At 37.3% G+C, this 21,984-nt stretch overlaps 1 protein-coding gene across 7 annotated transcripts in view; it reads left to right on the top strand.

The window, feature by feature from the left end:
- Positions 1–21,984, top strand: part of trip12 (thyroid hormone receptor interactor 12) — a 68,275-nt gene that overhangs the window by 44,648 nt on the left and 1,643 nt on the right. For all 7 annotated transcript variants that reach the window (XM_061919056.1, XM_061919060.1, XM_061919059.1 and 4 more), the window contains 18 exons: positions 237–408; positions 495–636; positions 712–903; positions 3,604–3,755; positions 3,838–3,995; positions 4,104–4,177; positions 6,181–6,380; positions 6,565–6,692; positions 7,770–7,921; positions 9,842–9,984; positions 10,063–10,219; positions 10,295–10,393; positions 11,958–12,072; positions 15,917–16,071; positions 18,616–18,780; positions 18,894–19,058; positions 19,305–19,418; positions 21,875–21,969. In XM_061919056.1, coding sequence (XP_061775040.1) covers positions 237–408; positions 495–636; positions 712–903; positions 3,604–3,755; positions 3,838–3,995; positions 4,104–4,177; positions 6,181–6,380; positions 6,565–6,692; positions 7,770–7,921; positions 9,842–9,984; positions 10,063–10,219; positions 10,295–10,393; positions 11,958–12,072; positions 15,917–16,071; positions 18,616–18,780; positions 18,894–19,058; positions 19,305–19,418; positions 21,875–21,969 — 2,578 coding nt within the window. The remainder of the gene's footprint in view (positions 1–236; positions 409–494; positions 637–711; positions 904–3,603; positions 3,756–3,837; positions 3,996–4,103; positions 4,178–6,180; positions 6,381–6,564; positions 6,693–7,769; positions 7,922–9,841; positions 9,985–10,062; positions 10,220–10,294; positions 10,394–11,957; positions 12,073–15,916; positions 16,072–18,615; positions 18,781–18,893; positions 19,059–19,304; positions 19,419–21,874; positions 21,970–21,984) is intronic.

Here is a 21,984-nt window from a genome sequence, read left to right as displayed (position 1 = left end):
AATGTGAGTGTGAATGTTGTCTATCTGTGTTAGTCCTGCGATGGTGGCGACTTGTCCAGGGTGTACTCCGCCTTCTGCCCGATTGTAGCTGAGATAGGCTCCAGCGACCCCAAAGGGAGTAAGCGGTAGAAAATGGATGGATGGATATTGCCCAGCCATATGTGGAAGCATTTCCTAATTGCTCTAATAACATAGTGTTTGATGTTTTTAGCCTAATGAACATGTGGTCTCTACAGCTAAAAGCCCCACGAGTACTCAGTCACCCAAATCATCCTTCTTGGCCAGTCTAAATCCAAAAACATGGGGCAAACTGGGTGCCCAAACCAATAATGCCACTGAGCCCTCACGTACAGCGGGCGTGAGTGGCCTGGCAAGGACCCCTCCCAAGGACTCCATTTCAAATAACAGGTACAATCAAGAAACTATTTGACTTGGTATTGACGCTATGTGGCCTACTGTATTTGATTTGGAACCTGTGTTTCATGCTGTGACAGAGACAAAATCAAAGCCTGGATCAAAGAACAGGCCAACAAGTTTGTGGAGCGGTATTTCAATTCTGAAAATGTGGATGGCAGCAACCCGGCACTGAATGTACTTCAGAGACTTTGCAGAGCCACCGAGCAGCTCAATCTGCAGGTGAAAAGATACACTATGCCTTACACTTTATCATGTTGTCTACCGGCAGTTTGTTTACTTTGTCCTGTTTTGCAGGTGGACGGTGGTTTGGAGTGTCTATTAGAGATCTCCAGTATCGTGTCAGAATCGGATGTGTCCTCGTTTGAGATTCAACACAGCGGGCTGGTGAAGCAGCTCCTGCTTTACCTAACGTCCAACACAGACCGGGACTTGCTTAGTCGGGATTTGCGACTAAAGCGGTTTCTTCACGTCTTCACTGGCTGCCCAGTGAGTAAAGTCTACTTTACATGTACTGCTACTTAAATAAATAAAAAATTTTAATGTAACAAGGTTTTTTTTCACTATTTGCATTTTTTTAAATCATGCACCACTCACAAAGTGGATACATTCGGGGTTCTTAAGGAATCATGCACAACTCATGAAATAGCTAGATCAGATACGTTTAACCTTGTTGACCTCGGCCCCAACTTTTCAACTACATTCAAATATTGAGTCATCTTGACTCAAATTTTAACACAGAATTAGCAATTTTACTGTTGAATTTTTAGTTAGTCGTATTCAATAATTATATCCAAGTGACTTACAGTTTAAACAACCTTCAATCACAAAGATTATAATTTACTGTATTTAACACACAAACTTAGGCTTAAGTAAGGCTGATTACAAAAATACGTACCAATCATGAGAGGGGATTAACAACTGATGAAAAATAAATGTACACAAACCTATGGAGTGCAAAAATAAACTTAATCAATAATAAATAACACTAACTGTTTCTCAACTAAATTGTCAATAAAACTAGGATACAATTAAAAATACAGCTTAACCACTTTTAGTTATAATTTTTGTGCTTAATAAAGTACGGACTTCAGCTCCAGACTTCTTCTGTTTGATATTTCGGAGTGCAAAAATAAACTTAATCAATAATAAATAACAATAACTGATTCTCAACTAAATTGTCAATAAAACTAAGATGCAATTAAAAATACAGCTTAACTACTTTTAGTTATAATTTTTGTGCTTAATAAACTACGGACGTCAGCTCCAGACTTCTTCTGTTTGATATTTCATTAGCTGCACGCAGTGGAAACGTGTATTACAACTCGGACCATAGCTGAGGAAAAACATTTTTTTTTCTTGCGACCCGCTCCCAATGGTTAAGAAACATTGGAAAGGATTCCAGTGATTAGCAACAACGTAGAACGGGCTTGGTTGTCATATTCTCTACTCTAGTGTGAATTGCTAATTATTGAAGCAATAATTACATTACATTGAAACGACTTGAAATGTGTATTCCTTTTCATTTTCCAACTCAATAAGAGGTAAATACACTGACATTAAAGGGATACTTGTCACAACGTAAACAGGGAACATATATTAAAGTGGGCAAAACTAAATGTGTTAGTCTTTCAGCATTGTCAAGTTGACAAAAACATAACTTAATGTATCTTAACACAAAATGAATAAGAGCATAAACATGAGACCCATCTTTAGTAGGCCTGCCCATATATATATGTGACCTATACAAACATTAGGGGTGGAAAATATTCATGTGCAATATATCGCAATACTTTTTCTAAAATCTTTTTTTTATAAGTATATTTTTATTCTCTTTGTTAAAGTCATGTTTTGAGCCAATTGTAACTAAAGACAACTTTCACAAAGTGTTGCTGTACGTCCACTTTTCTGTGGCGAGTTGGTGGTGTGCAAGCCAGTACAAAAAGACAGTAGTCAAGGTTCAAGTTTATTTGTCACATGCAGACTACACAACAGTGAAATGCTTTTTTCCATGCTCTTCAGATATTGCGTACAGTGGGATCCAAACACTAGTTGCATAATCTAATAATAGACTAAATACAAAAAAATACAAAAAATATATAAATAGTCCAGGTCCTTTTTACATTTAAGTGGCGAGAATCTTGATCCACTTCATGTACAATTGCAATAAATAGCAATGGGTCATTTTAATTACACTGGTTTTTGTTTCAGTTTGTTCAATTATTACTGTCATCCAGAGCAGGGGTCTTAACATTAAAGACTTAAGTGCATTTTCCACCTCGGGGGGTTTGTAGCCCCCTCAAATGTTAACACTGATTTAGTAATCCTACTCTTGTTTTTAATAGTATTCAATAATGATATCTAACTTAGTTACAGTTTACAAAATTGTCAAATTATATGAAGTCACAAATATGATTTACATATAAACCTTAGGCTTGAGGTCAGGCTGATCAGAAAAATAAGTTCTAGCCAAATATGAAGTAAATTATATTTACATACAATTGTGTTGTGCTAAAATAAATACACAATTAATAATAATGTTTCTTAACTCAACTGTCAATAACATTTAAAGAGCTTCACCACCTTAGTCATAGTTTTTGCAATTAAAATTTCTCTGACATGGTCATTACTGCCACAAGTGGGTCCTATGGTTAAAAAACACTGATCTAATGTACATGTATACAACCTGTATTTTAAGCTCAATTTAAACGTGATCAGTAAACCATGTCAAATATAGCAATATAGCTCCATCCTACAATATTGTCTCATGAACCATCATCCTTGCCAATACCCAGCTCTAATAAATATACTGTTTGAGTGAGTATATGGGACAACCACTACAGAGTAAAATTTTTTAATAGCTTGATGCTTATAAAAATTAACCTATTGCCTTCCTTTCAATCTTCTAGGGTAACAATTGTTTTTGCTATAAACGCATTGTGTAAAAGCTTTACAACAAAGGAACTGAATATTTACAATTAATTCACACAAATACCACAAAAAGTCAAAATATCAGTTCTACTCTACAGGGCACAATGGATGTATGCTCTGATCCTAATTCTATACATTTCCATAACACAGTTTAAGATACTGCACCCTCTGGTGGCGTAGTATAAGCGAACCTACCAACCTGTTTTCCCTAACTTTTTATTCTTTTAACCCTGTGTTCTTATGCGTTGTGGCTGACAGGTCCCAGGAATGGAACCTGTAAGTTGTCTGGACCCGACAGAAAATGCAGCATTTCTTGGATTGGTTCACAAAATTAACAGCTGCCTGAGTCAAATGGAGCAGTTCCCTGTCAAAGTACACGATTTCCCCAGTGGGAATGGCAATGGAAGCAGGTATGTTTTTTTTTTTTATCCGTAAATAATCATGTTTAACTTTTTCTTAATCATAACACAAGTTTTAAATATGCGTCTCCAGGGGCTCCCAGGCACTTAAGTTCTTTAACACGCATCAGCTTAAGTGTCAGCTGCAGAGACACCCTGACTGCACCAATGTTAAACAGTGGAAAGGCGGCCCTGTGAAGATTGACCCTCTGGCCCTGGTGCAGGCCATTGAGAGATACCTCGTTGTTAGAGGTTAGTGACACAGGGATAATCCTCAGGTCAGGTTTATCCTAGGAATGTCAACTGTTTTTTAACTACATTTTAGTTTTTTTTCCATTGCTGAACCGCCCTTGTGTGCAGGTTATGGCCGAATCAGAGAAGAGGATGAGGACAGTGATGATGATGGTTCAGATGATGAAATAGACGAATCACTGGTATGTGATGAAGTCAATGAAAAATAAGCATGCGTCATCAGAGTAGTGTATAAAGAGAGTATGGCCAACTAAAAAAAACAGGTGCTATGATTGCTCCCAAGGATGTGTGCGGCTGTGCCCACATGAATGCAATTGCTTTTGTTTTGACATTAGTTTTTTTGACGAAATCAACCAAAAAAATACATCTGTATATACAGTAGTTGTAAACATAAAAGTACAATAAAACAGGGTTTTATTTTGTAAAAGTATAATTTTGCAGTCATGTTTTTGATGCACTCTGCTGCTACATTCTTGTTTTCGTGACCAGCAGCCATTAACATTCAACTGAAATTAGTAAAAAAATATACACAATATGTCCCAAAAAAATAAGTTATTAGCTTAATTTGACCAAAATCTTAATTTGCTTTGGACAAACAATCACGGAGAATTTGTGACTTTTATGTGAAGTATGTCAACTGTGGTGGCTGCCTCCAATGGTAGTCACTCTATGTGTCACTCATGTATAATTCTAACTGATCTTTCTTCTGTGTAACTAGGTGGATAAATGAAATTATTTTATTCCCCCCATATTTCTGCACAAAAATTAAGATATGGTAACACTGGCGAGCAGTAGAGAATGTGGAGTGATTTTTGGTCCAAAACATATTTTGCTTTAATCATTTATTGCCACTTTGTCATATATTTTATGAGATTTCCAGTTAATTTTGTCATGTATTATCACAACAAAAATGGTGTTCCTTTTACTCTTTTAATGTCCGTCTATTTATATTTTTGTTTGACTTTCCCTTTCTACTGTTACCAAATAGCATTATCTTTGTCCTACTGAGATTCAAAGTCTGTTTTTGTGAAACCATCTTTAATTTGTTAATTTATTCTGTAATTACCATATTTCTTGCCATTTTGTCATATATTTTATGAGATTTCCAGTTAACTTTGTCATGTATTATCACACCAAAAATTGTGTTCCTTTTACTCTTTTAATGTCCGTCTATTTTTATTTTTGTTTGACTTTCCCTTTCTACTGTTACCAAATAGCATTATCTTTGTCCCACTGAGAGTCAAAAAGTCTGTTTTTGTGAAACCATCTTTTTAATTTGTTCATTTATTCTGTAATTACTATATTTCTTGCCACTTTGTCATATATTTTATGAGATTTCCAGTTAATTTTGTCATGACATGCACCTGGGGATAGGTTGATTGGCAACACTAAATTGGCCCTAGTGTGTGAATGTGAGTGTGAATGTTGTCTGTCTATCTGTGTTGGCCCTGCGATGAGGTGGCGACTTGTCCAGGGTGTACCCTGCCTTCCGCCCGATTGTAGCTGAGATAGGCGCCAGCGCCCCCCGCGACCCCGAAAGGGAATAAGCGGTAAAAAATGGATGGATGGATTATCACACCAAAAATGTTGTTCCTTTTACTCTTTTAATGTCCGTCTATTTGTATTTTTGTTTGACTTTCCCTTTCTACTGTTACCAAATAGCATTATCTTTGTCCTACTGAGATTCAAAGAGTCTGTTTTTGTGAAACCATCTTTTTAATTTGTTCATTTATTCTGTAATTATTTGTATTAGCTTCTGTGTGTTCTCTTCTGAACAAATCGCAGACGTTTTGTCGCGTGTTGACCTCGCACAAGACACCGTAATCTGTAGCTTTCCAGTGTTGATGGCGTACCTTCCATTCCCATACTTCATTCTGATTTGTGGGGAAAGCGATGTAAAAGCTTTTCACAATTCTCACAGGTGGCGCAGCCCCTTGCTGCACAAAAGGGCATTTTTACACATCAATAAACAATGACCAAGCACCGCAAACACATAGCATCAGCTCAAGGTTAGAAGCAGTCATGTAGCAGCGCCTTGTAGTCACGTGAGTGAGCCTTTTAAACAATCATTGAGAAAATCACCTGAAACCGAGTTGGCCATACTATCGTTATCCACGACTCTTGTGGATTATTATTGCTATTCAGTCACCATGTTTTTTTTACCATGTTGTCATTGGTTATGCAGGCTGCCCAGTTCCTGAATTCTGGCAGTGTGCGCCATCGACTACAGTTCTACATTGGCGACCATCTGCTGCCATACAACATGACCGTTTACCAGGCTGTACGACAGTACAGTCTTCAGGCAGAAGAAGAAAGGGAGTCCACAGATGATGAGGCAAACCCTCTTGGGCGAGCAGGCATCTGGACCAAAACCCACACAATATGGTAAAGAGAATGGTTGTGTGGAATCTGATGTATCCTTCTTGATTTTAATCAACTCACCATACAGCCTTCAATGTGTTACCGTATGTTGCCAGTGTGAACAGCTAGAAGGCTTTGTGGTTCCTCTCGTCTAAATTAGAGTAGTGTAAACATCTTTCTGATCTTGCACACACTTGTCTTTTCACAGGTATAAGCCAGTGAGGGAGGATGAGGACGGCAACAAAGACACTGTGGGGGGCAAGAGGGGCAGAGCTCAGACTGCACCCACCAAAACTTCACCTCGTAACGCTAAGAAACAGGATGAGCTGTGGCATGGTGAGGAGCTTTCATTCCTCTATAGAAGGGCAACTGCACTTTTTGGGGGGGATTTTTGCCTATCAAATTCAATCCTTGTGAGACAGGCACCCAGATTTTTTTCCCCCTATCTCGCAAATGAACACTAGCGAAGGTCAACAACGGAGCCAATAGAGCGCTCTAAAACGTCCAAAATCCTCCACGGTTTTATATACATCCTGTATGGAAGTATATACAATATGTAATGTAGTAACAGGAACATTCATAATAACTTTGTGTAATTAATATTTTTATATTTTACCAATTTTATTCATACAGCTGAGTATTAATTTTACAGACTCATTACAACCTTAGCTCACGGCAGACTTTGTGAGAGACAACAAAGAATACTTTGGACAATTTATAATGTAAAAGTGTACAACTTTAAGCCTCAATACACAAGGGATTTTTTTAGGAGTATTGTTGGCGCTTTTTGAATGGTTATCACATTTTTTGGGCGGAATGGTGGAGCTCCCTTGGCAAGTGGACTTTTTATTTAAATTTATTTACTGTTTAGAATGGATTGAAAAAAATCCATCTGTCATGTCTTTCATAATGATTGTGAACGATACGGGGCAAAATAAAAATAAAGTGCAGTTCCCCTTTAAATTTAAATATTTTGACACTTGTGCGGTGGATTTTGGTTTTGTGATTACTTTGTCCATATTTGCTACCACATACTGTGTGTTGGTCACTGACCAGTGGCCTCGCCTCGCTGCACAAAGAGTCAAAGACACTTTATGAAGGACAAGGGAATTTACAACTTTCTTTTCATTCCGCTATAGTACAAACGCGCGCAGCTGCTGAAATCGATGAAAAGCGTGAGTGCTCTTGAAGCAAGCACATGGCGATTTATCGACGCTGGAAAACTTAGCATCTTAATTTTTATTTATCATTGGTTAATTGAATTATCGAAGGTCTTGTCTTATACACGGATTGTGAATGATTGGCAACATTTCTAATATAAGGGATGTTCCCCTTTAACACTAGCTTGCTAACGTTGTATCTGATAGAAAGTGGTTATAAGTTGGCGGATAAATGTAATGCTGGTGTTTCCAGATGGTGTGTGTCCCGGTATCGCCAATCCATTAGAGACGTACCTCTCATCAGAGCCACCAGAGACCATAACCTTTGATGACCCATCCCTGGAGGTCAACCTGCTGCTTAGGGTCCTGCACGCCATCAGTAGATACTGGTTCTACGTGCATGATGTAAGTTTTCAGTTATTAATAGAAGCTGTGGAGTTTTTTCTTTTCTTTTTTCATTTTCACATAGGACAGGGCGATAAAACGATATATAGATATATATCTATATATCTATGTATCTCGCTAAAAACGTTTCTTCGAAGTAATAGGAGACAATTCCGATAGCCTTCATTTGTCCATGTTCTAAAAGACGTAAGACCAGCCTGCTCATGACAACTGCAGCAACATCGACACAGAAACAATATGTAGCCAAGGTGAAATAGAGGTCTCACTCTCCCGTAAGACTTGGCAGAGTGAAGCGTGTGAGATTGGTGGCTTTAAATAGTGCTAATAGGACAAGTTATTACCAACAAAAAGTGTGAAATGTTCATGATAAACACAGACATGTCAGAAGTGAGTTTTTGTTTTGCATATAGTAGTTGTTTTCTCCCTTCACTTATCTTATACCAGTGATTCTCAAATTATGGTACAGGCTCCATCTAGTTGTACGCCAAATAATTATTTAATTAAATGTTCAAACACAGTGTTACTGTTCAAACTGTGTGTTATTTTACAGTGGCCAAAAATATTAAATATACTTAAACTTCTGCCTTGTTTTGAATTAATATATAGGCCTACTACGCTACTGTGTTGTAATGTTGGTCATTAGGATGATACTTGGACAGCCAAGTGCTTTTTGAGGAGGTACTTGGTGAAAAAAGTTTCAGATCCACCGTATTATATGATTTAAGAAAATATGCTGTCGCTTGCGGATGTGTTCTGTCCAACTTATGTAGTCTGTGCAATAATATAGTGATATATATGTATATTACATTTACAATTATGTGTAGATCATATTTAAAATCAGAGCACACTTACATGGAGGAGAATGTTGTTTAGGTTGCTCATACGTGTCATACGGCTGACAAAATGAAAAACATTTGTTAATATTATAACGAATATAATAATATAATAACTTCTATGTAAAACTTGAGATAATGTTGCACATTGTATTATGCAAAAATGTTGTCAGCGTGTCTGGAACTGCGTTGGTGTATGTGTGCGGACTACGCTCCAGTTTTGTGCATGTTACTTACACAATAACAATAACCTTAATAATAATAATGACATGTGTGTAGACATAAAAAGCGATTTTATTTGGTTATAGACTGGAAAAATATTGTGATGATTTTTATCCCATATCGCTCACCTCTATTCTCACATTATAATGCAGATTTAAGTTCATCAAGTGTTTGTGCATACTATCATCCATCCATCCATCCATTTTCTACCGCTTGTCCCTTTTGGGGCCGCGGGGGGTGCTGGAGCCTATCTCAGCTGTATTCGGGGACAAGTTGCATAAAAATTACAAAAACAAGACACATTCACTTTTACTCGGTGGCATTTTTCAAAGCTAAAAATATGGGCAAGTCAAAGCTTAAAATATGGGCAAGAACAACACCGGCTAGCATATGTTACCATTAGTGGTTTAACAGAACGAGTTTTTTTTTTTAATTAGATGTTTTTTACAAATACAAAGTTTTTTATAATAAAAAAATTTCCAACCCGAAGAAAAAAATAAGTGGAGTTTATGGCGGTCACTCACCCTGTTTCATCAACACATACAGGCATGGAGCACACATACAAAAGCAGCCCAAGAGAAGTAACGAACAATTTGTTGTCATGTTGTTGTTATTATAGAATATACATTCAATGACAGCTAATGCCACCTATCTAAATTCTTATTATTAGCTAACACCCAAAGCTAATGTATTGTGCCTTCCTTACATGTGTCTTTATGTCCTAGAAGCCATAAGAGGTGGTATAAATGATGTAAAATACATTGGAAAGTTAGCGCCTCTAAGCATCTTTGTAAATGTTGCAAACCGTTCCTTTAAGCAAAAAACATGTTTGAGTTGTATCATGGTTGTCACTGTGTTTTTGCAGAATGCCGTGTGTAAGGAAATCATTCCCACTAGTGAGTTCATTAACAGTAAGCTGACAGCCAAAGCCAATCGCCAGCTTCAAGACCCACTGGTTATTATGACAGGGAACATACCCACTTGGCTTATTGAGCTTGGAAAGACTTGGTAAGTATAAGAGGATATACAGTAGTATAATTGTTAACATAGTTACCAATATCTGACCATTTTGTGTTCTCTCTGCAGTCCTTTCTTCTTCCCCTTTGACACCCGGCAGATGTTGTTCTACGTAACTGCCTTTGACCGTGATAGAGCCATGCAGCGCCTACTGGACACAAACCCTGAGATCAACCAATCAGATTCTCAGGACAGCAGAGTTGCACCACGTCTCGATAGGAAAAAGGTGTGGCACAGTGCAAGTTTTAAAAAAAATTGTTATTACTATAATTCACATTTTGTGTTTGGTTAAATTTTTCAGAGGACAATAAATCGAGATGAACTGCTCAAACAGGCAGAGTCTGTGATGCAGGACCTTGGAAGTTCACGGGCGATGTTGGAGATTCAGTATGAGAATGAGGTACTTTAAATTGGCCAAATGCAGTTTTCATTTTGTCAACTAATAATTGTCGTCTTAGCTATCGTCGACAACCTTTTTTCCCCTGACGAAAATATGAATCAAAACAAAATGTACATTGACTAAAATAACAAAATTAACTGACAATTTTGTCGAAATATGAAAAGGAAACAAAAATGTTGAGAGAAACAAAATTCATTCATATTTAATTGTCTTGTAGATGGGTGGGACAAATATGGAATATATCCAATCACAGTTCTTTAATATGGTACAAATTAGAGGGGCACTTAGTTACAAAAGGAGAGCCAATGAAATGCTTTTCCTTGTAAGATGAGGAAGTTGGATTTCTCACCGCGAAAATAATGTGTGGATTTACCATGTTCCACATGGTATACCTGGCAAAAAGGCACATTTTATGTTTGTCGCTATATGTGATCATCAGCAGGCGAAGCCTCGTGATATCTCCATTTACCAATTCCTAACCAACATTGTTTGGCCACGTAGGCCCCTAAATGGCTGTCAAAAAATTGTTTCAACTGTGGTCTGCATAGGCCACAGCTGTATTTAGTTGTAATGCATTTTAACCACTTGTGGCAGTAATGACAATCTCAAACAGAAGTCTGAAGCTAAACTCATAGAAAGCTTTCTTAAGCGCAAAAATTATGACTACAGGGGTGAAGCTGTATTTTCATTGGCACTTTAATTGTACTAACAGCTTAGTTAAGAAACTTATAAATTATTGATTGACTTAATTGATGTTAGCACTGATATGAGTCCCTACTTATGCAGCATATTTGGTTAGTACTTATTTTTATAATAAGGCTGACCCAAGCGTAAGGTTTGTGTGTTAAATAAATCATATTTGTGATCAACACAGCTTTCATATCATTTGACAATATTGTAAACTAGGTAAGTCAGACATAATTATAGAATATGATTAAAATAATGAGTAAGATAACTGATTCAGTGTTAATGTTTGAGTGGGCCTTGGGCCCCTCTGTAGTTAAAAAGTTGGGCCGTGAGGTCAAAAACATTAACCCCTGATCTACACAACTGTAAGTTAAAGCTACTGTATGTGTATTTGCTGCTTCTGCTTGCCATAAATTCATAAATAAATTATAATGAAGGCATGCATTGTAACTCTCCAACACACATACATACCAGCTTTGCCATAGACGTAGCATAAATAACAACAAAAAAAGTGCCTGAAAGATATTTACTGGCATTAACCATTGTATGCATCATACATCATTCCTGACTATACCATCATGCTACTTATGTGTTAAATGATCTGCAGGTAGTCTAAATAAAGGTGATTTTAAAATAAACTATAAAGAGGCCTTATCTTTTATATTTATGTCAACTAAATTTACTGTAATTTTAGGTGACTAAAAAGTTGTACATTTTGTTGACTAAAACAATCAATATAGAAGACTAAAATTAAAATACATTTTTGTCAAAAGACTGATTAAAACTATTTAAAAACTACTGTCAAATTTAACACTGGTTAGGTTTTATTAAAAGTTAGATATGCGCTGCAATAACATAACTTTGATTATCTTCCAAGGTGGGCACAGGTCTTGGTCCTACTCTGGAGTTCTATGCTTTGGTGTCTCAGGAGCTCCAGCGGGCAGACCTTGGACTGTGGAGGGGTGAAGAGGTCACGCTGACCAACCCTAAAGGTACCATCAAATACCTCTGGAATACATTTTACTTTTAAGTAAAACGGTATGATTTAAAATATTTTCATTGAGGACAGAGACATAAATTCCCAAGCGGTACACATTAATTAGCGAGAACAGGTTTTTTTTTTGGCTTGTTCAGGCGTAGGCGGCACTTCTAAAAGATGAGGCGTGGAAGTGTGCAGAGGAGCACTTCTACTAGCTTACAAACCAGCCAGCTGTGGCTCGTGATAGTGCTAAGAAGACAACAACTACACCCTCTTTGTTGTTTCGTAACACTTTGCCTTCCTAGTGAAATACCTAAAGGGGTCAAACACTTACTTCCTTGTGGTCAAAATAACTTCTAATGGTGATTCTTTTGTCAAAATTTTGCATAGATTATTTTTAACAGAGTTTTTAAGCCGCTTTCTGACAATCTATTCATAATGTGTCATTTTGTTGGCGGTCATATTTGCCTGCCTCAACCTTCACCGCGTCTTTTCCCTGTCGTCCATGTTGTACTTTTCAGCGCTTCTATAATGAGTCTACTTACAGATTAAATTCAAACCCTACGCTACTTTCTATGAGAAATGTCAACAGCCAAGGATGCTTGTGCATGTTTAAGCCAGTCCGCCCAACAATGTAAGACTAAAATTGTGGACTTGAGCAAACCCCTTTGGGTACATTTTTACTGTATATGGAGATATCCGTTGATGTCACACTTGAGAAAAATGTCACAGTTTGTGCAAACTCCGAATGGCTCGTTTCCCTGAGGTATGAAAAAAGCCTAGACAGTTTTATACAGTAAATATCTCTGCCATGCCTCCATGATTTCACATTTTCGAGACTTATGCTTATCCCAAATACATAAACAAATACCAATAGGTAAGAAAAGCTGGTTTTGCATAATAGGGCGGCACCAGGGTTGTACAGCATACCAGGAGTAATAAAGTACTGCGGTACTAATGAATTAAAAACAATTCCATATTATTTTTGGAAAAAATACTGGTACTATTTTTTTTTTTTTTTATTCGCATTACGTTGACATACAGAACTGAGCATGTTCAGTGTGTCAGCGCGCTCACACTCGCATAGCGCTCAAGGAAAAACTGTGGAATAATTGCGAATAAAGGCAATTCTACTGGTTAATAGAGTGTGTAAAAGTACCATATGAAGGTGTTACGGTTTCAAAAACTATCAAAGTGACTCTTCAAACACTACAGCACAATGCTGCAAGCTGTGCTTTAAAACATGCCTCGCCCAAGGGGGAAAGACAGTATTACCACCTGCACTTCAAACTTTGGTAAACATTAAACAAACAATCATCCAGACTCGCAAAATAAATTTCAGCTCTCCAGTTGTGCACTTAAACCACCCACGTAGCACAAACCAATGTTGTACCAAAGTGGTACAATTTGTGTTTTATCTTTAACAATGTGTGTTTTACCTGCAAATATGTCTTATCTGTGTAGTTTCAGCCGTATTACTGTTTTTGGTATTTACTAATGATTGTATGTTTTTTAAAGCACAGACCAAGAATGGCAACCATAAATCATAAAGCATTTCATTGAATGTCAGTAAAGCTTTCTATTCTATTCTAAGCTAATCCTAGATTATGGCAGGCTAAATGTAATATATAAGATTGTAAATTGTTCTTTGTGTGCAACATGTTTAATGCTTGTTAATTTTTATTTTAATCTTCTAAATTTGTTTTTGAGTTTTATAGGAAACATGTTTTATGAATGGTAAGATATTTAGTTTTTTTGTGGTCCCTTTACATTTGAAAAGTATCAAAAATACATTTAGATACGGCTACCAAAATATTAAGAAAATAAAATTAACAAAAAAAACTGCAGAAAATGTAAAATAGCGCTCAAAGACAATCTAACAAGGAAAAGCAAAAATGTTGACACTAATTACCAACAATATGTCTTTTAAAACACATTAATTTAACTGTTATAGCCTTAAAACCACCTCATTGTTAAGTGTTGAAATGAAAAGTTAATTTTTTGATAAAATATAATTACCATTTATTAACACACACATAAGTCTCTAAAATTACCACCATTGAGTGCTGGTATAGATTCCCATGTACCGAAATTACCGAAAAGGTTAAAATGCGACCCATCCCTCGGCCTGACCATGGCAAATTAATTTCAAAGTAGAAATTATATATAAATCGAATATTTTTATTAGGGCTGGGCAACGATTAAAAATTTTAATCGAAGTTAATCACACTATTTCTCAGATTAATCGCGATTAACTGCATTGTATACGCAAAGCCCAATAATGAATTCAAAAGTAGTGTGTAGTGCACCTTTATTGGAATATTCTCCCACATGAACAAAAGCGCCAAAACATTTGTTGTGCAAACACAATTTAAATCAGTCCTTGTTAAACAGTAGCAATTAAATAGCATATTTTATGAAAATCAACTCAAAAAATGTAAATACAAACATTTAAGCTTATTGCCACTGCCAGGGTATTTAAGTTATCCTGTTTGTGATGGAAAATAAATATAATCTACATACAAATCTCTGAGCCACAATCATAACATCTGAACAGGCAATTTCTGAGGTAACAGCAGAAACATTTTTTTTTATCAGGGATCTTATGTTTAAAAAAACTATATTATAGGTAGTGGGCTGTTTTAGGGAATTTTTGATCAAATTATCCGTAGTAGCAATATTAATAATGTTGTGTTTGTTCTGCGTAGTGCACTTAAAATAATTATGACCATATCTAGGAATTGATATGATGGGAATTTTCCGATTGTTTGCTTGGTGCTTTGATAAACTGAACGCATCATATACATGGTACTATATTGTGATGTTATGAGCCAGGGAAAAAAAGAACTACCCTACCCAGCATGCAACAGGAGTGACGAGCATGCGCGGTAGCCCGGCATAGGTTGTGTCGCCATGACGGCATCTTGTATGTTGTGATATGCACGCTCTGAAAGCAAACGTTAAGAACTCAGCCAACACTCCTCGTCTGCATTATTCATAAATAGACAGACAACACAAATACTCCGCTGCTTCACAGGCCGCTGGTCTAGCAAGCACGCGTCATTCAGTCCAAAACGGCCCGATCTATCCACATACAGAATTGTCTGGCGGTCGTAAGTGATCCCGGAGTGACCACGCTGTAAGCCAGCCATGAAATTTGCAGAATTGTCCGGTATTTTTGCCGAATGTTCCATCTTTACCAAGAGCCCCTCGACGCCGAAGCCCATCCGGGCGACGCCATCTTGTTAAGGAAAGGCATTAACAAAATAAAAGCATGTAAACAACATACGCAAATGTGCGATAAAATAATTGTCGGCGTTACTAGATTGATGAGTTAACTCGTAATTAACGCATTAACTTGCCCACCCCTAATTTTTATAGCAGATCATAAAAGACGTTTTTTGACCTAAATTCATTTTTTAACATTATCAGAGCCACATAGTCACCTTTGCACTCGTTAAATCCAATACATTGATGCTGAACCAATCAGTTGCCATTAACTGAACGGTGTGTTCTTATTGGATTGGTCTCATCGAGTCGCCAATAACATTGTAGTACTGATATTTTTATTTATTTTAACTATTTTTATGCTTAAAACAAGCTTTATTTAGGACACACAAACATGCTTAACAAAAACCCAAAACATCCAAGATATGAGTGACGCCAACTCCGAAGTGCGATGTAGCGAGTGGTGACTGTATTTTGTTTTGCATTTTGTACACCTGGTGGACCTAAAATTGATGGAAGTGTGACCCTTACTTGTAAATAATTATGTGGATGTAAATGTGCAGGATTGCTATGCATGTGGTATATGATGATTTTTTTATTTGGCTTCTTCTTTGTTTCCACTCCAATAGGAAGTCAAGAGGGAACGAAGTATATGTTCAGTTCAAGAGGACTCTTCGCTGTTCCCTTCGGCAGGACAACCAAACCAGCTCATATAGCCAAAATCAAAATGAAGTTCCGCTTTTTGGGAAAGCTAATGGCCAAAGCCATAATGGACTTCAGACTGGTGAGAAATTGATTGTGGCACTTTTAGTAGGGCTGGGCAATTAATCCAAAAAGGATCAAAACCAACACTTATACATTTAAACTGACATTAACTGCTGTGTACCAAAAAGCAATTCAGTCAGTTTTGTGTGCACACTTGTAAACTTCAATAAGGATGATGCTATCAAATATTTTTTTTTTTCAAATGTCACAATATAGAAAGGAATCAATCAAAACATCATAGTTTTATTGTATAAATCAGTGTTTTTCAACCTTTTTTGAGCCTAGGCACATTTTCTTTCATTGAAAAAATCCGAAGGCACACCATCAGTCGAAATCATAAAAAAGTGAAACTTGATATTGACAAACAGTCGTTGGTTATAAATTCAAACCATAACCAACCATGCATCACTTTACTTGTCTCGCCGTGAATTATTTTGAGTTTTTTGGTGTTTTCCTGTGTGGAGTCTTTTTAGTTCTTGTCTCGCGCTCCTATTTTGGTTGCTTTTCCTGTTGTGTACGTATTTTCCTGTTGCAGTTCCATGTCTTCCTTTGAGCGCTGTTCCCCGCACCTGCTTTGTTTGAGCAATCAAGTCTATTTCAGTTGTCTCTATCCTTCTTTGTGTGGACATTGTTGATTGTCATGTCATGTTCGGATGTACTTTGTGGATGCCATCTCTGCTCCACACGCTGTATGTCTTTGCTGTTGTCCAGCATTCTGTTTTTGTTTACTTTGTAGCCAGTTTAGTGTTGGTTTCGTTCTGCAAAGCCTTCCCTAAGTTTCCACGTCTTTTTTTAGGGGCACTCACCTTTTGTTAACTTTAGGTGTAAGCATTAGATTAGATACCTTTTTACCTGCACGCTTCCTCCCGCTGTCGCTTCATATTGTGATCATGACAAACCATGTTCCCGACATCCACAAAGCAATTAGCTACCTGCTGCCACCTACTCATATGGAAGAGACTAACTAATGTGGTTACTCTGCCGAGCTCTAGACAGCACCGACACTCAACAACAATACATTATTTGTGGATTATAATTACTGGTTTCCCCAAAATATTTTTAACCCAAATAGGTGAAATGACATAATCTCCGCACTATGTCCAGTAAGTACAGTGGTTGAAAAACACTGGTATAAATCAGTGGTCCCCAACAACCGATTGGTACTGGGCCGCAGAAGAATGTGTATTTAATTTTTATTTATTTTTTTATTTAAAAAAAAACATGATTTTTTTTTTTTTTTTTTTAATTAAAGCAACATAAAAAACACAAGATACACTTACAATTAGTGGACCAACCCAAAAAAAAACTACCTTTTTCATAACAAAAACCTCCCTTTTTCATGACAAAAAAAAAAAAAGAACCCCCACCCCGCCAGGCCGCAGGACAAATTATCAAGCGTTGCCCGGTCTGCAGCTACAAAAAGGTTGGGGACCACTGGTATAAATGACCTTTTCTTAAGGTGAAAGCTAATTCACACACCACAGTATTACAAATATTTCCCTTGCAAGAAATATTATACATATTTTCTCCTTTACAAGGGGAATGTGCTTGTTTCTTTGCATAGCATTTTAGCTGCTTTTGAATCCGTTGTGTTAATAAATGGCCCTTAATTGTTCAGTTGTTTTAAAAGTATACAAATATTCAAACAGTTTAACTGAGCCCAGAGTATAATAACCTACTCAGTGGCCTAGTGGTTAGAGTGTCCGCCCTGAGATCGGCAGGTCGTGAGTTCAAATCCCGGCCGAGTCATACCAAAGACTATAAAAATGGGACCCATTACCTCCCTGCTTGACACTCAGCATTAATGGTTGGTATTGGGGGTTAAATCACCATAAATGATTCCCGGGCGCGGCACCGCTGCTGCTCATTGCTCTCCTCACCTCCCAGGGGGTGATCAAGGGTGATGGGTCAAATGCAGAGAATAATTTCGCCACATCTAATATGTGTGTGACAATCATTGGTACTTTAACTTTAACTATGCAGCACAATATTTTATTCATCTTGATTTTAGATTTTTTCCAGAATTGCGCAGCCCTATTTAAATTTTTTTTACAAACTAATTTCTTTAGGTGGAAATGGACAGAATTTGGAAAACTCCATTATTTCAAAATCCATAGAAAAACATTACATATATACATAATTGTATGATTATATTCTATTATGGCTGAAATATGCTATAACGGAGTCACTATGTTCGCCCTTCTGATGGGGTTTTGATCTATTTATGCTAATGAGCCCATCATCTGCAAATTTCTTTGCCAAAATGCTGCTGTTGGCAAGCTACGCGCTGTATTGAACAATGGCGATTGAGGCGACATCCTAATTGTTGCTGGAACTGAAACTAGTCAATGTGGAATGCTGGTCACTTGTATTTAAAGTTGCGCTGATATGAATATACTTACATGATGTTAACATAACTTCACATGTCTCCCTATTGCATTTTTCTTCACTGATACGTCCTCAGTTTGCGATAATGTTTCTTTTGTTTTGGTGGATATTTTTTTACTCTTACGCAAACTAAAAAATATTTGCCCGTGTTAAATCTTTTTATTGTAATTTCTAGCTGGACCTGCCACTGGGGCTGCCATTTTATAAGTGGATGTTGCGGCACGAGATGTCTATAAGCTCCCATGACCTGGTGAACATTGATCCTGGTGTGGCTAAATCTATCCAGCACTTGGAGGATATCATTCGCCAGAAAAAGAGGCTGGAACAGGACCGATCACAGGTAATTTATAAACAAAATTATTCAACTGAGTGAATCAGCTTTCAGTTTCGTCTATCACAGCAGCTACTGAGTCTTTTGACTAATTATTTACAAACAAGTTGTTTATTTTTCAGACAAGAGAAACTTTACAGCAGGGGCTGGAGAGCCTGAACATGAACGGCTGCTCAGTGGAGGACCTCGGGTTGGACTTCACACTCCCGGGATTCCCTAACATTGAGCTGAAAAAGGGTGGCAAAGATGTACCTGTCACGATATACAACCTGGAGGAGTATCTCAGGGTATGTCCTCCCTGTTGCTTTCATTTTATGGCCTGTTTTTCAATAAAGTTAGTTGATTATTTGGATTGAAAACCGAAACAATAACAAAACATCCAACATGATTAATGTGGTATCACCCCTAAACTTCTCACAGGTCTACGATGTACTGTGATGTAATACCAGTGTTGTCGCTCTAGTCAGAATTTGTTAGTGTTTACGTTGAGTTTTGGCAGGAATTTTCTGATGTGGTCTTTTTTTCTCGGCTAGTTGGTGGTGTACTGGACTCTAAATGAAGGCGTGTCGAGACAGTTTGAGTCTTTTAGGGAAGGCTTTGAATCCGTCTTCCCGCTACATCACCTGCAGTATTTCTATCCAGAAGAGGTAAGCCTTTTTCTCCCCATATAAGTCGAGTTTACTCTTCCTACTTGCAATTATCCCTTTTCCATTGTCAAAAGCAGGCACTAAGAGGTACTGTTTTGTACTTAAATCAGTCAGTGCTCCTCACCTGAACCTTATTGCGTAACTAATCAGGTGGTGCCGTTGGCGGGAGAATGCTGGACACAGAGAACCACGGCCGCATCTGAACCAAAATAACCCGTTTTAAAAGAGGAAAAAAATGTGCGTTCAATGATTGTTACATTTAAAATGATACTGACGGTGATAAAAGACGCAAATACTACGATTAGCAATATCAAAAAAAGGCCAATGCGGATGTATGTCAAAATACCAATTATCAGTGCTGATAATCAATCAACCGATAGTGTGAAATTATGGCATTAATTGAGACTATTTGCCACGTGAGGTTTTCCATTATATACTTTTTAATCTCCAATGTTTGTTTCTGCAGTGTCATCATTTTATTTTGTGATGATGGAAGGTTTGATGTTCCGCTGTGATTCTGTGATTGATGGGTCTGCGAATATCGCGATTAATTTAAAGTCAACTAAACAAAATGAAAATAATCGCAATTGAGTGTTTCAATCGTTTGACATCCTTAAATCAAAAGTAGACGAAAAGAAGTTCGAAGAGCATGCGGGCTGAAAATGCCACCGGGCCGCATTTTGGACTCATGTACATTGGCTCAAGATCATGAAAAGACAAACACAAGCACAGTTGTATTAAAGACTATTTTCTAAAATGACAGGAAATCAGTGCAGTGACCTGAGCACTGGACTAATATGATCCTATTGCCTAGTTCTAGTCAGGACTAGGGTTTTATTGTAGAAGTATAGTACCGCGATACTAATGAATCATTTTCCTTACTATATCGCCTCTAAAAAGTACTGGTCAACCCCCCCACCACCCATTATATTGATTTTCTTTAGCATAAAAAAAAAATCTTCTTTCGTTTTTTTTAATTATTATTAATATTATGTTTATAAACTCAGGAAATAGGTCCTTGGACACGTGAGGACTTTGCATGGGACCAATGTATGATAATGTAACAACTTGGTATCGGATCGATACCTAAATTTGTGGTGTCATCCAAAACTAATGTGAAGTATCAAACAGAAGAATAAGTGATTATTACATTTTAACAGAAGTGAAGATAGAAAATGTTAAAAGATATTAGCAGTAAATGAACGAGTGGATTAATAATTAATTTTTTACCACTTGTCCTTTGTAATTTTGACAAAATAATAGAATGGAAAACGACACAATATGTTACTGCATATGTCAGCAGACTAATTTGTAGCCTTTTTTTGCTTACTTACTACGAAGAGACAAGTTGTCTAGTAAGTTCACCATTTTATTTAAGGACAAGCGTGCAATAAGAAACATATGTTTAATGTACCCTAAGATTTTTTTTTAAGAAAAAGCCAATAATGCAATTTTTTGGGGTCGAAATAGTAGGGGTGGAACGGTACACAAAAGTTCGTTTCGGTACATACCTCGGTTTAGAAGTCATGGTTCGGTTCATTTTCGGTACAGTAAGAAATCAACAAAATATACATTTTTTTGGTTATTTATTCACCAAATTTGTAAACAATGGCTTTATCCTTTTAACATTGAGAACACTTTAATGTCTGCCCACGTTAATCAACATTAAACTGCCTCAAATTGTTGCTCATATTAAACAAAATGACAAAACTTTTCTTCTACATATAAAAAGTGCAACATTAAACAGTTTCAAGTCAACTCATCATGCTTAATTTAGCACAGCATTTGGGAAGCCTGTAGTTGATTTTTATTATGTAAATGTTATATTTTTATCAACATGTGATAGCAGGGACCCTCCCATACAGAGCTTCTCTGTCCGTAAAACACACACAAACCGCAAAATTAGCTAACGTTACGCTAAAAGCTAATTAGCCTTCACCTCAAGCCAGAACTTGGAGCGAGCTGAGCTGCAGTTTAAGTTTGGGCTCATAGTGATGTTAGTAGTAGTTGACTGAGAGATGTTTATTATCATTTGGGGAGAGTACGCTGCCTTATGCTCACCTGCTAAACACCTATCTGCTCTACGCTGAAGCATTTACTACATCCGCTCTGAATATGCACTGCTGATTGGCTGTTACCACTATATATATGTAACCAATCAGATGGTTGTGTTGGTGGGACATTGCTGGATGCTGAGACAGAGGCAGAAGAAGCAAAGCAGCTTGTTAAGACTTTAGCTTAGAAACTCCCGTACACTTCTACGAAATACATATTGGTACCGGTACCAAAATATTGGTATCGGGACAACACTAGTCAGGACTCGAACAGCACCATTCTGGATGTACTGCAGCTGCTTTAGACCCCAATGAGAAGCTGCTGTTCTGCTGTGGAAAAGCGGCAATAGAAGCGATCACTCAAATAAATCAATAAAAATATTCTTTTAATTGCGCCTGCAGCTAGACCAGCTGCTGTGTGGCAGTAAGTCAGAGACGTGGGACGTCAAGACGCTGATGGAGTGCTGTCGACCGGATCATGGCTACACACACGACAGGTGAACTTGCGCCAC

The sequence above is a fragment of the Nerophis ophidion genome, linkage group LG13 (genome assembly GCF_033978795.1).
Source record: "Nerophis ophidion isolate RoL-2023_Sa linkage group LG13, RoL_Noph_v1.0, whole genome shotgun sequence".
Lineage (NCBI taxonomy): Eukaryota > Metazoa > Chordata > Actinopteri > Syngnathiformes > Syngnathidae > Nerophis > Nerophis ophidion.
The sequence above is the reverse complement of the archived record's forward strand: the minus strand, read 5'-3'. Positions and strand labels throughout refer to the sequence as shown.